Source organism: Drosophila subobscura, chromosome O (assembly GCF_008121235.1).
Source record: "Drosophila subobscura isolate 14011-0131.10 chromosome O, UCBerk_Dsub_1.0, whole genome shotgun sequence".
In the NCBI taxonomy this organism is placed as follows: domain Eukaryota; kingdom Metazoa; phylum Arthropoda; class Insecta; order Diptera; family Drosophilidae; genus Drosophila; species Drosophila subobscura.
In genome coordinates, this window is record NC_048533.1 from 21555922 (window position 1) to 21569852 (window position 13931).

General features: G+C 41.7%; 4 protein-coding genes across 6 annotated transcripts; 2 read left to right on the forward strand and 2 right to left on the reverse strand.

The window, feature by feature from the left end:
• The first annotated feature begins 477 nt into the window (after positions 1-477).
• Positions 478-1923, forward strand: LOC117897958 (tctex1 domain-containing protein 2). Of its 3 annotated transcripts, none has more exons than XM_034807061.1 (3): positions 478-816; positions 875-1221; positions 1264-1923. In XM_034807061.1, exons 1-2 carry the CDS (start codon positions 561-563, stop codon positions 1132-1134), a joined length of 516 nt encoding a protein of 171 aa, XP_034662952.1. In that variant the 5' UTR covers positions 478-560; the 3' UTR covers positions 1135-1221; positions 1264-1923. The 3 variants fall into 3 exon arrangements, with proteins under 3 accessions (XP_034662952.1, XP_034662951.1, XP_034662953.1); XM_034807060.1 differs by having other exon boundaries at positions 1290-1923; XM_034807062.1 differs by having other exon boundaries at positions 1295-1923.
• Positions 1279-1788, reverse strand: LOC117897960. Its single transcript, XM_034807063.1, has 2 exons — positions 1667-1788; positions 1279-1498 (listed from the first exon to the last, which is right to left on the reverse strand). Exons 1-2 carry the CDS (start codon positions 1752-1754, stop codon positions 1362-1364), a joined length of 225 nt encoding a protein of 74 aa, XP_034662954.1. The 5' UTR covers positions 1755-1788; the 3' UTR covers positions 1279-1361.
• LOC117897957 lies at positions 1810-4432 on the reverse strand. The gene is made up of 3 exons (XM_034807059.1): positions 3595-4432; positions 1939-3168; positions 1810-1874 (listed from the first exon to the last, which is right to left on the reverse strand). The coding sequence occupies exons 1-3, from the start codon at positions 4012-4014 to the stop codon at positions 1863-1865; spliced, it is 1662 nt and encodes a 553-aa protein (XP_034662950.1). The 5' UTR covers positions 4015-4432; the 3' UTR covers positions 1810-1862.
• A 181-nt stretch (positions 4433-4613) lies between these two features.
• Positions 4614-5937, forward strand: LOC117896980 (putative gustatory receptor 85a). The gene is made up of 2 exons (XM_034805535.1): positions 4614-5733; positions 5785-5937. The coding sequence occupies exons 1-2, from the start codon at positions 4756-4758 to the stop codon at positions 5935-5937; spliced, it is 1131 nt and encodes a 376-aa protein (XP_034661426.1). The 5' UTR covers positions 4614-4755.
• Positions 5938-13931: the final 7994 nt, after the last annotated feature.

Here is a 13931-nt window from a genome sequence, read left to right on the forward strand (position 1 = left end):
TTTCGATTTATTTTAAAGTGAATAAAGATTTTATGAAACCTACGGAAGAATGCACTCTTTTAGCCAGCGGAGAGTACGATTTAGGATGCTGTTTCTATCCCTCGCCCCTGTGCATCGCTGAGTTAGCCCAGAGTCCCACTTGGGGAATTAAGGCCTCTGCAGATTTCGGGAGACTTCTCTCCTGTCGTGGTGGGTTTTCTATCATTTCCGTGGTGGGATTAACCCATTGTCAAACACTGGGTATCAAAGTACAAAAATTAAAATTATAAAACTTGAAGAATTCTAACGCAGTTCAGCTGAATGATATCATGGTGATTATATTTTTAAAATAAATGTATAGGATATGTGCTATAAAGAACATCTACAAGCACTATTATTTTCCGCTTTTTACCTCAAATGGGTTAAGTTAATTGTTTATTCGGTATATTTTGGTATATTCTTAATAGTCCGTTGGTATATTTGATCGATAGGTCACACTGCTTTTACACAAAATTTGTAATTAACAATTTAAAATTTGTTAAAACCCATGCATAACGAAACTTGTGCTGATTATAATTGATATGGCTGAAGAGCAGTCAAAAGCAGATGCTGCCAATCCCGCACCGACATCTCCAGCCACTAACGAACCTGCTAAGACGCCAATGAAGCCAAATCCCCCAACGCTATTCTCGGCATCAGGCGCCGATGAGGAAGAGCAGCAGACAGAAAAGGCGGTCCAGGCTGCTGCGTACAGCATGCGACCGGCTTTTGGAGAAATGTTTCCGCTGCCCATTGTGAAGAACATCATGAACAGTGTCATGGCCGAGAAACTCAAAGGTGAGCACGGAAAAATCTATGGCGTGAGCGTCGCTAAGCAACTGGTTTCGTTTTGCAGACAAGACATACGACAAGGACGTGGCCAAGACATGGACGCTCGAGATAGCCGATGAGGTGAACCAGAAAATAGCCTCCAACCCGAAGGTGCGGCGCTACAAGCATGTGGTGCAGGTGATGCTTGGCCAGGAGCTCGGTGCGGGAGGTTTCTATAATTCGCGCTGCTGCTGGGACTGCGACTGTGACACCTCCGTCTCCGAGGTGTTCACCAATACCAGCATATTCTGTGTGTGCACAGTCTTTGGCACCTATCAGTACTGAAGCACACACTCACACACGGCCAGCAGGGACGATGCACCAGAACTGATTAGGATAAGAAAAACCCTTAATATATTTATTCTTAGCACGGTGAGAGCGACAGCAGTGTACAGTATTTACATTTAAAACTAGTTTTGTTTTGCTTTGTTTTCTTGCAGATTAGTAGGCACCAGGAAACAAGGGAACAATGACCCAACTTCACTTTCGTTACTCGCGACCTTCGTCTTGCATCATTGGATGCGCACATTCAATGGATTCAGTATGCGGCCCGCCATCACCGCCACGTCCAGCTCTCGATCGATGATGAAAAACAGAAACGGATGGTTCACAGATATCTGAATGGGTTTCGTTTGAGCACCGTAGTTGCCTGAGATCAACAAAATAAAAGGGGAAGTAGTTATTGCACCTTTGTCTAGCAGCAGCTACTGTTGGCGCAATCGAAATTGCCATCGCCATCTCCATCTCGCTGGAGTTGCAGGTGGGGCGTTTCGCTTCAATGCCTTCGTTCAGGTGTGCTGCAACTGCAACTACTTACGCTTTAGTTGATTGATGGGATGCGTACGAATGTTTACGTCTATGGATTGCTCAATGTGTCGCACGTAGACACCTTTCTCATCAGTCATGGGTCGAAAATCGGCGCGATTTGGCTCGAAGACATCGCAGCTGCAACGAGAAGCAGACCAAAAGAAAGTAAAAGTGAGACGCAGCACTAATGGCACGCAGCAAGCAGCTTACATGCCCATCTGTAAGACAACCAAAGCATAAATTAATCACAAATAAATGTACATTCATCTAAAAGCTGCTCACATTCTGCAGATCGTTGGTCAAGAACATCGTTCCATGCAGCTTAAAGTCGGGTATGATGGCCTGCACCCAACGTGGCTTCAGCTGCTTGCGCATCAGCCGCAATGTGGGCCCCAGCTTCAGCGATGCCGCCGCAGCCACAATGTCCGTGTGGTAGTCGGGCAGCAGAATCATCAGATTGTACTCTGGCGTGTCCAGCTCCAGCTCCAGGACGCTCATCTTGAGATGCTCGAAGTACTTGTAGTACAGCACCGCGTTGTACACCTTGAATGTGGTGTGCACAATCTGATGGCTGCCCAGATAGAACACATGGCTGATGACGTCCGTGTTGTAGTTGGACTTGCTCTCGGCCGCCTCGCTGATAAAGTGTGGCTCAAAGTCATTGTGGATGGGCGCAAAGGCGCCAGATGGTGGATACTGAAACGGATGGGGCGCTGGATGTGGTGCTTGCGGGTTGAACAGCGTCAGAAAGAGATTCGAATCGAGATCCCTGTAGGGCAGAGCGTGTCGCTTGTGCCTCGACATCTTGGACTTTCTCGCGTACGAGCCATTTGCCGATGGTGGAGCTGAAATGGAAATGATTTGTCGCGTGTTTGGAGGCTTCCTCTCCGCCACTTGTCGTGCCATCATGGGCATGGTCGCGCTCCGCGCACTTGGCAGATAAATGGGCTTCGGCGTGATCGGATTGGAGTGCTTGAGTGGCGCCTGCAGCTTGCTGGTGGGCAATCGCGAAACGCGAGCTTTTTGTATGCGCAACAGAGGCTCGGAATCCTCCTCGGCCACGAAGGCAGACACCAGCTCAGCAGCCTCATCGTCGCCAGCAGGCTCTGCCGTCTCCTCGCCGGATGACTCTGCGGGTGCCTCAGTGGTTGTCTCCGTTTCAGGCGGCACTTCTGTGGTGGTCGTTGGCTCCTCTGTGGTTGTGGTGGTGGGTGCCTCCGTGGTGGTCGTTGTAACTGGCATCTCTGTGGTGGTTTCCTCATCCTTAACCGTGCTGCTGCTGCTGGTGGTGGTTTCAGCTTCCGCTTCCTCTGTTGTGGTATTCCCACTGGGCGTCGTCGTGCTAACCATCTCAGCATCGGCTGTCAAATTTGCAGGCGTTGTGGACACCATATCCACACTCAGATCGTAGCCATAGAACATGAGCACCGTCTCAAAGTCCTTCAGGACCGTCACATTGTTCTTGTTCAGGCTGAGACCCTTCAGGGGATTGTCGGAGCCAAAGAAATAAGTCTGCAAAGAGAGATACAATCAATAAAATACGAATCTTTATGCTCTATTTGTGGTAAATGTTAATCCCGAAAGCCACATAACTGCTGCCAATTAAACACTCTATTCACTTGGACAATTGCTGCTACACTTATTGGTCGGCTGGGAGGTCAACGCACTATTGACAGCCGATAACAGATCACTGGAGAATGGTCATACGCAATTGGCCTAGCCCTCGGGGCATTCTCTTTTGCTTTGCTTTATTTTAATTATATTTTTTGTTCTGTTTATCAATGACCACTCCACTGGCCCAATGTGTGCTTAGCCAGCCATGTAAATGAACGTTATGTTGGCATTTCATTTGGTTATAGTTTGGAGCAGTGAAGCACACTCTGGGCTGTAGGTTAAGTTCAACGCCGAATCGAGTGGAATAAATGGGCCAAGTCTCACCCGTAGCCGTCGATGGATGTCGCGGTAGCCGACGCGTATGACGTCACGATTGTTGGGCAGCTGCAGCACATTGCGCAGCTCGTTGGCACTGTTGCTGGAGGAACCCTCGTAGAGGGCCACCAGGACACTGACCAGCGCCGTCGGCGAGAAGGCAAAGTTATTGCGATTGAGAATGGAGTGGTAGTGCAGCAGTCGGTGGGTGAGATCATTCGTCAGATCGACCATCACCTCGGCGGGTGTCAGCTCCTTGACGGCCAGCACCTGCGGCAGATGGTCGAGCGGTGTCATCGGTGGCGGTGGGAAATGTGGATGCGGAAAGCCGCTGGCACGAAACTCCTCATGATCGATTTGTATGTAGTGTGGTTGGACGCCAAAGAGGATGTGGGCGTGCACCCAGAGGCACAGCGCGAATCGAGACATAATTTAATAATGATTGACCTTGCCCAGATGGCGCTGATAGCAGTTAGCACTTTGATTGTCGCGTTTGCGGCTGTTTTTTGTGTTGTGTGTTTTTGCCTTGTTTTAGCGAATAATTTTGCGAGCTTTATCCGTATTCATAAATTGCACTACACTCATTATTTTTGACCTGCTGCCAATTTCGAATCAATTAGCTGAATTGAGTGCTTCTCTCTCTCCCTCACAGCTAATGTCAAGGTGATGACTATTTGGAAATTTGTCAACCGTCAAGCGGATCGCGTTTTCCACATAGCTTTTCCAGCTTACAGCTTCGCTCTGGGATTCGAACCGATTCGCGTGATTGCTGCTGCCAAACTGAAACTGTGGCCCAAGCGCCACTCTGCTAAATAAAGTACGAAAATCCGATCGATCCGCATGGTTTCGGGCCACAGTGGGGCTCGGGCTCGCGTTTCGGCCAGCAGATGTTCCATGGCAAAGGGTGGGCTATAAATGAATGAACGAATCCCCACAGGGCACAGACACACACACGGAAAGGTACGTCATAAATATAATTCATTTCGCTAATGAAGCGGATTATCTAATTGATTATCTGCAGTCGTGGACTAATGAAATATTGCATTAAATCTGCAGCTACTCGGGAGCTTCAGTCAGTGTAGTTTAAACCGTTGACCAAGTCGTGTCTGCCGGTGCAACTTTCCACAGTTCCTCACTCATAGATAAGTGAACTAATTGCATAATGCCATCATGTCATCACTGGAACGTCTCATCCAACTGAGCTTTGGCTATTTCTGTGCCCTGAATGGTGTCGGTGCGTTTTATTTCGGTTTTAATACAGGAAAATTACATTGGTGTCGCATCCTCGGCTTCTATCGCATTGTTCACAACTTCATTGTCATCGGTCTGACATTTAAGTTTATGTCGGACTTCTGGCAGTTCCACACCCACGTGAAGAACTCAAGATCTCAGCTAATGGAGCTGAACACCCTTGCCCACTTTGCCATCGTTGTGCTGTCGTTGCTCAGCTGCATTGAGTGTGCCCATCGGCAGCAGGAACGGATTTACGCAATGTTAAGTAAGCTTTTGGACCTCAATCGACTCAGCAACGAGCTTGGGTACATTGCTCCAAAGTCACACCAGCGATATATTGGCTTGCTGGTGCTTTCTATAACCCCACTGCTGGCACTTCGTCTCTTCATTCATGTGGGCCTGAATGCGATTCGCACAAAGTTGGGATTTGATTTTCGCTGCAATTGCTTCCTGTCTGAGTGCATGCTCCTGGGGATACATTCGGTGGGATTTGGCATCATGGCAGAGATCTGCCAATGCTGGTGGCGACTGCAGACTGGACTGAAGAGGATTCTTCTGGAGGAACCAATGCCGGAGCAGCTGAATCAATTGCTGCAGCTGCAGGCCATGTACCAGTGCCTGATCGATATAACTGCGGAGTTCTGCACCGTCTTCAAGTTCGTGCTGATGTGCTTTCTGGTGCGGAATGTCTGGTGTGGTATTGTGATTGGGTATCTGATTATTCGCATATTCTGCGGCCATGGGGTCAGTGAACTACATCTCTATCAGCTCTACCTGGCGTTTGTTATATGCATACAGCCCATGCTTTATTCGCTTCTGCTCAACTTCCTGACGGACACAACGGACTCGCTGATGGCGACGACCAAAGTGATTGTGAGGGAATCGCAGGTACAGGCATATCTAGTGGAGCGAAGTGTGAGTATTGAAAGAGGAGGCTCGAATATATGAAAATGTAAATTCTTGCAGCTCCAGTGGTTCTCCTTGCAACTGGCCTGGCAGCACACCAACATCCACGTGTATGGCACCTATCGCATCAATCGGCGTTTGGTTTTTCAGAGCGCTTCGGTTATACTACTGCACACACTTTATATGGTTCAAAGCGATTATAGATCTATGTGAGAAATAAAATATATTTAATTCTATGTCTAAAAATAAATTTTTCAACCCCACTTTCAATTGAGAGAGAGATTGTGAGAATTGTGAGACGCTTCTTACGCGTCACAACTTTTATACCCGGCACTCAGTACTACATCTGCAACCGCTAAGTTGTCAAATTTGTCAAATTTTACATTTTATCTTCATCTGTCATCTACATCAACAACACTACTCACGCCAACACGCTCCTTTAGCTCGCCACCCTCCCCTAGAAACACACTGCAATGTCAGGGCAGAGTCGCGGCAGAGACGTGTCAGGGGCAGACGCCAATAAACTGAAGTATCTTTTGGGGGCTGCTTTTGTTCTCAAAAGTATAGCATACTTTCAGGCTGAAAAGTTCCCAATTACAAAATAGCGTAGGACAGCCATATCCTGCAGTCCTTGTGGTCCTTGATGGACTCAAGCGATACAGGAGACTCGTACCTTCGCCAGGAGGCATGCCATGTCCTGATCCGACAGGAAACAGCCGAGTTATAGCGTTGAAGGGGATTATATAGAAAAACAATATTCAAATGGCATTATCCTTAATGTCCTAGCACCCGAAGTGATCCGGGACATTTTCCCGATCCCGAGGAGGCGTGACATGTCCTTTTTCGACAGGAAACAGCTGAGCTATAGCCTTGTAGAGATTAAAAAGAAAAAACAACGTGAAAATGGAAATCCTTAATGTCCTTGCACCCGAACTGGTCGCAAAGAATCCAGGTCATTGTGACGATCACGAGGGGCGTGGCACATCCTGGACGGACTACAAATAAAGGAGAAAACAACAAAACAAATCTCTCCTGTTATTTTTGTCAAATTTTGACAGTCACCTCTTTGCACAGTGGCGCCCACGCGATGAAGACGGTCATTTCTGGAACTAAAATAAAGTAGTTCGAGAATTGGCCGATCTGTGTTGGGACGCCACTGTGAACTTTTGAAATTGCTTCACTGAAATGGCCGAAAACTGGAAAATTTTCAGACCAAGTACCAGGCGAACAGAAGTCAGTAGAAGGTAACTGGTTTCCATGTTTTTTCACTGTGTCAAAAGCTGGATGCTATGAAACCGCAATTCGTTTTAGTTACTTGGCGACTGAAAAATGAACATGGCTCAATCGACTCGGCTATTGATGCTGATCAAGAATATATATACTTTATGGGGTCGGAAACGTTTCCTTCTGTGCGTTACATACAACCGTTATCCGCACAAATACAATATACCCTATTTACTCTTCGAGTACCGGGTATAAAAAAAAAACAAACATTATTAGTTTTTGAAAGTATCATTTTGCTTGTATCGTTTTTTTTCTTGTTTATTTTTATTTTCGTTTTATATTTTTATTATAGAATTTTTATTTCGTTTCTTTGTTTTTCTTTTTGTTTGCTTAACTCGTACAATTAGTGGTTCACTTTTAATTTTTATGTTTTTTATTTTTGTTTATTCTGATTGCGATTTATTGTTTTAAAATCAACATTCATAAACACACATCCATTGAAATATTATTATTTTTTATTTATATTTCTGTTTTCTTTTCGTTTCTTGTTTTATTTCTTGAATTTTTTTTTGTTTTTGTTGTATATTTTCGTTCGCTTAAAATAGTTTTGAAAATGTAGTTTGTTTTTTTAGGGTTTTTTTTCCTATGAGAATGATGTAAAAGTTAATGTTTTGTGGTGTGTGTCTGGTTTGGAGTGTGTGAGTGATATAGATACATATGCAGAGAGAGATGGAGGGATGGGTGTTACAGGTGGAGAGACATTTATCTATGTAGTACTCGTAATGATTGGTCTGGAAACGGGGTTCTTAAGAGTAGTTCATGATGGGGGAAAATGTGAAGCATAAAAAGCCAACCGAGCCAACAAGACCTACTTAAGTGTAACTCTAACTCTCCGTTCAGCTTTCGCACCTGTAAGTATTTTATGTTCTGATCTGTACACTGGTTGTAAATATACAAATATAACATGCTGTTGTTTCCTGTATACAAAGACGCAAAATATATCTACTATGTATATTCCGTGTACGATCTGTAGCCTGTGCAATGTACATACAATATGTGTGTTTGGTTTTTGTTTTTGTTTCCCTTTTTGTTTTATTTTTTTTTTCGTACGAGTATCTCTAAAAATGTTTCAGTATCTGCGCTTAAAACGTTTCTGCATTTAGTTTCTGTTGCACAATTTGCTTTGCAAAAAATATAGTTGCCAACCACCACTGCCCGGTACAGTCCCGATGCATCGGGGCGGTATTTGGGTGCGGCGGTGCAGGCTCTACATATCTATGTATCTCTGTCAGTTTCATAGGTACTCGATTCTCACCAATGTTCAATTGAAGTGTCAAACATCTCTGCTGCTCTGTAACTACTTTACGCTTAAGTACAGTATGTATTTATGTATTGTATTGTATGTATTGTAGGTAGGGAGTAGGGGTCACAATTGTTTTGCTTACATTTTGGGTCCTCGGGTGTTCGGCTGTTGCGGTGCTGGGCTTGGCTAGTTTCTGGTTACATTTTCTGTGTTGTAGTTGGGTTAAGCTTATTTCACATTGAGTCAACTGTATACATGTATGTATATTTATGGCTTTACATTTATTATGCACATCTATTTATCTGTATCTATATATGTAGAATGTGTCTAGGAGTACTTGCATATATGTATAGGTATATGTATGCATGAACATTCGTCATTTGCCATCAGAAAGGAGCTGCGCTGTTCATCATATATCGGTTAGATTATGTACATATATTATATATGCATGTTTAATGTTTAATTATTTGTTTATACTGATGTAAGTTTAACATGGAATATACACGACACTTAGTTGCTGGTTAATTACTTGCTTTAGTTTTGGTTTTTTCGGTTTCGGTTTTTGTTTTTCGTTTTTTCGTTTTTCGGTTCGGAAATGCAAACTCAGTTATACTAACTTGTTTAATTGTGTTCTTGTGTGTGTAGTTTTGTGTCTGCTTTGCTTTCACCTGCTCTAGTGGCGGCTTACCTCCCCTCTCCCCCTCTGTGTCTGTGTGGGTGTTCCTCTCTTTTTGTACCTTGTCATGCGGTGATCATTTTTGCGACGGCTCTCTGCTCTCTCTCCCTTTTGGAGTATGTTCTATTCTAACTATTCTAGTAGGGCGTAAGTATCATTTATGATGAGTATCTTTATGTAACAGCAAACAAGAGTCAACAATTCAAACAAAACAGGGATGTGGATGGGGTGCCATCGATTCAACTTAACATACAATAGATACACTATAATGTCTCACAATCTCAATCCGATTGGGAAGTAAACTTCTATAGATTAGTAGACACAACAACAATATATAGAGATTTTTTGCATTATTCATAGATTACGAACTATATAGACAAACACGATAAGTTTCTGCATAGTGTTGGAAACATGGCAATGATGAATGCTGGCTGGGGTGTGTGCTGTGTGTGGGTGTGGGTGTGGGGCTGGGGTGTGCCCCTTATGGGTACGAGCGTACGTCTAAATTTAATCAAGTCAAGTCAAGTCATTCAAAGTATCTCTCATATCGTCTAGATCTTACAAAACACGATCAACTAAACCGATTATTGTTAATTTTACAATATTTAAGTGTTAGGGCATTAATCTTTTTTTAGTTTTAATTTTAAATATTAATTTTACTTGCGACATGTCCCCGCGTGTGGGTTCTGTCTGAGTTGCCAAAATGCTGGGGTTGGGAAATGCCCAGAACTAAAAGTCTCTTGAAATTAAGTTTACATTTAGCCAATTTTGAAGACATCTTGTGGTTCTATCCGTTCGCCAATCAATGCAAAATAATTGAATACAATTTATTGAATTTTGCCTCGTCCTATGCTCTCCTTCTCCTTTTTCTTTCAGTTTCAGTTTTAACAACAAAATTGTCTTGCCAATTATCATAAATTTTAAATTGTAAAAAAGTTACAACAACTGCATACTTCCTGCCTGGGTAGAAAAACTTATTTAAAAACTATTATTGAAATTAATTTACGCTTTCACTTAACTTAGGCAACAATGCAGCTGCTCTCAGAGGCCTCTCCTCCATTCTCAGATGATTTAGCTCTCCGCCTTATACAATATCTCTCTTCGTATTTTAGTTTTGGTTTGCTTTGAAGTTTCAGTCAGTTTACAAGAATGTCATATGTATACATACATGAATATTGTTGATTGATTCGTGGATAGGGTGAAATGCGATGCAATGCATGAAGTGTGAAACTATTCGCAGTAGAAAGACTTTGATTGTATAAACAGCTTATTGCTTTCATCAGAATTACATCAAGACTTTTGAGAAGGCGATGAATGTATGAATCGTTCAGGCGTGAGCGTGTCTTGCTGGCAGTGTAAAGCAGTTATCAATCGTTCTTCTATATCCAACAGCAGTGGTCTTTCCCGGGAGTTTTCTCATTAATTTTGGGCTTAAAGTAGAGCTATCTGAGCTCTCATTGGAGGCATTTTTTTTTGTTGGAAATGCCACACAATTATTCTTTAACTCATTTTGCCAAAAAATCATATTAAAAACGTTTGCGGGAAGACCACTAACGTTTCGCTTGTGACGCCTGGGGGTATGCAATGGAAACTGCTGCCCTTTCGGCTGTCTCCAGCTCTTCAGCTCTTTGCCGTGTGTTCTTGCCATGCGATTTTACTCAATGAGATGGTTATACATATGTGGTGCAAGGAGTAATAGTTTTACAGCAGAAATCATGGCTTGTGAATGAGATTAATGGATACGCAGCTAAGTAAATGATGCGCAAGTCTTTTTGCTTGATACTCACTAAATTGTATGTACTAACCGACTTAATGCACTTAAATTTAAATGGAATTTCCAATGGTTTTGTTTTCCAATGTTTTTTAGCACCGTTCGCTGCCTGCCTGCCTGTCTGCCTGGCTGATATGCGCGAGTGTGTGTGTGTTCTCGTGTTAGTATATCAAAAATGAACAAGTCAAATAAATCAGCCTTATATTGAATGCAATTTTTATGTTAAAACTAATTTCGCTTTCCAATTATTCAAAAAATGAACACCAACACACACACACAGAAACGCCCAGGGCCGCAGTAACGGTCAAAAAAGAGCTCAAATTTCAATTCAAGAGCCTACCCATACCCTCTACTCGTACAATAAGTAATTTGGGTTATGGAATGGCACCGATTCCGCACCGATTCTTCTTTGCCTTAGTTATACACACACCTATCTGTACTGTACTGTATATGTATATGTATATATATGTATATGTATGTATATAATGTATTTCAAGTACATTTACTTATGTAGTTATCGTTTAGTGGATGCAACATACCGCGCTGTACCAGCAATCGCTGCGTCGGAACATGCTCCGACCGCCAGCTGCCGATGAGATTTCTAATTTTAATCAAAACTCGTCTCCACAAGGGACAACCCTAACCCTGCCCCCCTGCTACTCTTGCTCTGTTCTCGGATGCTCCCTTTCAATCATATCTTAGAGCTAAGTTTTATGTGTACACATCAATAACGACGATAAATATTAGAAGAAATATCATAAGTGTTTTTCCAATCTACTTGCATATTCCATATGGTTTCTGCTTACACATACAATTCACATACACTTGGGCAAATATGCCCGATAATACATAGATATATATATACTCGTATTCTGTTGTTGTTGCTGTTGTTTCTGGTTATATATTCTGTCGGAAGAAGAACTCAAAATTTACCTCATAATGATCGCTCGTCCAAGGAGACAGTGGCTCCTGCTAACTAACATTTTAATATCAATATCAATGAGTAGAAAGTAGAAAGGTATACAATTCTATTACGATTCGATTCGATTTCAATTTCGATTCGATCTGTTCTATGTGTGAGACCCTGGGAGAAACCATGACTGTTCGAGAAATGCTGATGTCTTGGGGCCGTCTCTGTGTATCCGGAAACCGTTTTGCTCAAATCAAAATCAAATTTAAAACTGAGGAAAACTCAAAGTCAACTGAAAACTAAAAATCAAAAATCAAATGAAAACAGTTGGTGGTTTTTTTGGTTTTTTTTGTTTTGTTTAATTATAAATAACAATTGTATATTTTTTAATAAAATGGGTGTTCTTGTTGTGGTGTTTTGTTTTCTTTTCATGAAAAAAAATTAATTAAAAAGAAATACATATTTCTCGCTATTGAATTAATCTTGATGGATTAAAGCCCAGACCTTTACTGACACTTCCACTGCCCTTCTGCCATCTTTCATCTTCCATCGCTTATGATATCATTTTCATTCTCATTTATTTTATGCTTCATTTGCTGTCACTTCTTCTGTTCTTCTGTTTTCTTCGGGTTAGATTTATCTGGGTGTTGGCTATCTGGGTGTTCTGAGGATACCCGTGCGGTGCTTGCTCATTTCGTGGCATGGTATTGATAATCATATCGTACACATAAAATAGTAAGAAATATTAGCGATAATTATACAATAATGGATAGTTCTCATCTTCCTTTTGTTTCTCTAAAAATATCACTTAAGTGTAAATAATTTCCAGAACGCAACGAAATAGATCGAGTGCACATACTTATCTACATACGTATGTGTGGGATTGTGTACGTGTATGTGTACGTGTACGTGTTTGTGTGAGTGTGGTGCACGAAAATTAGCAGAAGAAAAACAATGATAATAATGATAACAATAATCATACTCGTGCAATCGTAATCATAATCGTAATAAAGAATAGGTTTCGCCCCCGGGAAGGGGCGACACAGACAAAAATGTTTTTGTATTTCCTCCGTTTTCATCAGTTTTGCATTTTTTACAATTTAATCGATATTTTGTTTATTTTTTATTTATAATTTGTATGTGTGTGTGTTCTTGTGTGTTTTGGGTTTGTTTAAACTTAAAGTTAATAAAAACGAAATACAAGTGTAAAAAATGTTGTTAAACTTTTTCGCATTACACAAAAATGGCCACCATTATGAATTTCATTCAAATCACGGCAAACAATTTCAATGAAATTTGTCGCTCCCCGTTTCCGTTTATCGCTTTCAGCTTTGCTTTGCTTTTTCCCTTTTTCCTTTGCTGTGTTTCACTTTACTGTTTTTGCCTTACAAAAAACTGTTTAAAGCTGCTGGCTGCTGGCTGCTTAAGCTCAAATTTGCCTCATCTTCTCGACCAAATCTCGACCTGGTGTCCCATCGACATCGAATTTGCTTGTCCCATTGCACTTGGCTTCTATGCTCTGCCGAATCGGCGACTCTCTACCGGCGCTTAATTCGAAAAATATATGTACTCGTATGTGTATATGCATATATAGATATATAGGGGCTTTGTTTTTCGTTTTTTGTTTCTTTATATGCGCGTGTTTGTGTGTGTGTGGTTGGTTGTGTGTGTGTGTGTATGGGTTCTATATATACATATTCTAGACTTTAGTTTGTACTTCCAATTTGGTTAAGAATTCCTTGTGTATTTTCTTTCTTTTTTCATCGTCTACATATAAGTTTCCGATACGCATCGGCACCGGCATCGGCTATGCTCCTCTCAATCTCAATCTCTGGCTTTCTCTCATTAAGTTCTTCCTTTATCTTTCATTTCGTCTCCCTTCTCGCTGGGGTCTTTTTGTGACGTCATTGTAATTGTATATGTTTATACCGTAATTTGAACAATTCACAATAGTTGCTGGCACAACGCAAAAAGTTTTTGTTTTTTGTTTTCTTTGTTTTCTTAGATTTTAGTCATAAGTTCATTACAAATTAATTAATAGACAAATTTTCCTCATTTTTCGTTTGTTTTTGTTTTTTGTTTTGTTTTTCGAAAATATCAACTTAACAACGTAGTAAAAATTTGAACATGCTTTGAAAAACGTTTTCCTTCTGGCTCCAATAGAAATTTTGACGGTTCCTTTCTGCTTACTAGAAGACCTTCCTCCATTTTGTATCATCTATCTGTAGGTCTGTCTGTCTGTCGGTTTGTTTGTTTGTTTGTTTGTTTGTTGCTTGGTTTGTTTAAAATTCTCTACAGTTTAAGTTTAAGTTTGCTTTATGTG

What these genes read in the sequence shown, in the direction of transcription:
- LOC117897958 (XM_034807061.1), top strand. Translation starts at nt 561, where the DNA reads ATGGCTGAAGAGCAGTCAAAAGCAGATGCTGCCAATCCCGCACCGACA. An exon ending in CATGGCCGAGAAACTCAAAG is followed by an intron (nt 817 to 874) that starts GTGAGCACGGAA and finishes TTCGTTTTGCAG; the next exon opens with ACAAGACATACGACAAGGAC.
- LOC117897960 (XM_034807063.1), bottom strand. Translation starts at nt 1,754, where the DNA reads ATGACTGATGAGAAAGGTGTCTACGTGCGACACATTGAGCAATCCATA. An exon ending in TCCCATCAATCAACTAAAGC is followed by an intron (nt 1,499 to 1,666) that starts GTAAGTAGTTGC and finishes TGTTGATCTCAG; the next exon opens with GCAACTACGGTGCTCAAACG.
- LOC117897957 (XM_034807059.1), bottom strand. Translation starts at nt 4,014, where the DNA reads ATGTCTCGATTCGCGCTGTGCCTCTGGGTGCACGCCCACATCCTCTTT. An exon ending in ACATCCATCGACGGCTACGG is followed by an intron (nt 3,169 to 3,594) that starts GTGAGACTTGGC and finishes CTCTCTTTGCAG; the next exon opens with ACTTATTTCTTTGGCTCCGA.
- LOC117896980 (XM_034805535.1), top strand. Translation starts at nt 4,756, where the DNA reads ATGTCATCACTGGAACGTCTCATCCAACTGAGCTTTGGCTATTTCTGT. An exon ending in CATATCTAGTGGAGCGAAGT is followed by an intron (nt 5,734 to 5,784) that starts GTGAGTATTGAA and finishes AAATTCTTGCAG; the next exon opens with CTCCAGTGGTTCTCCTTGCA.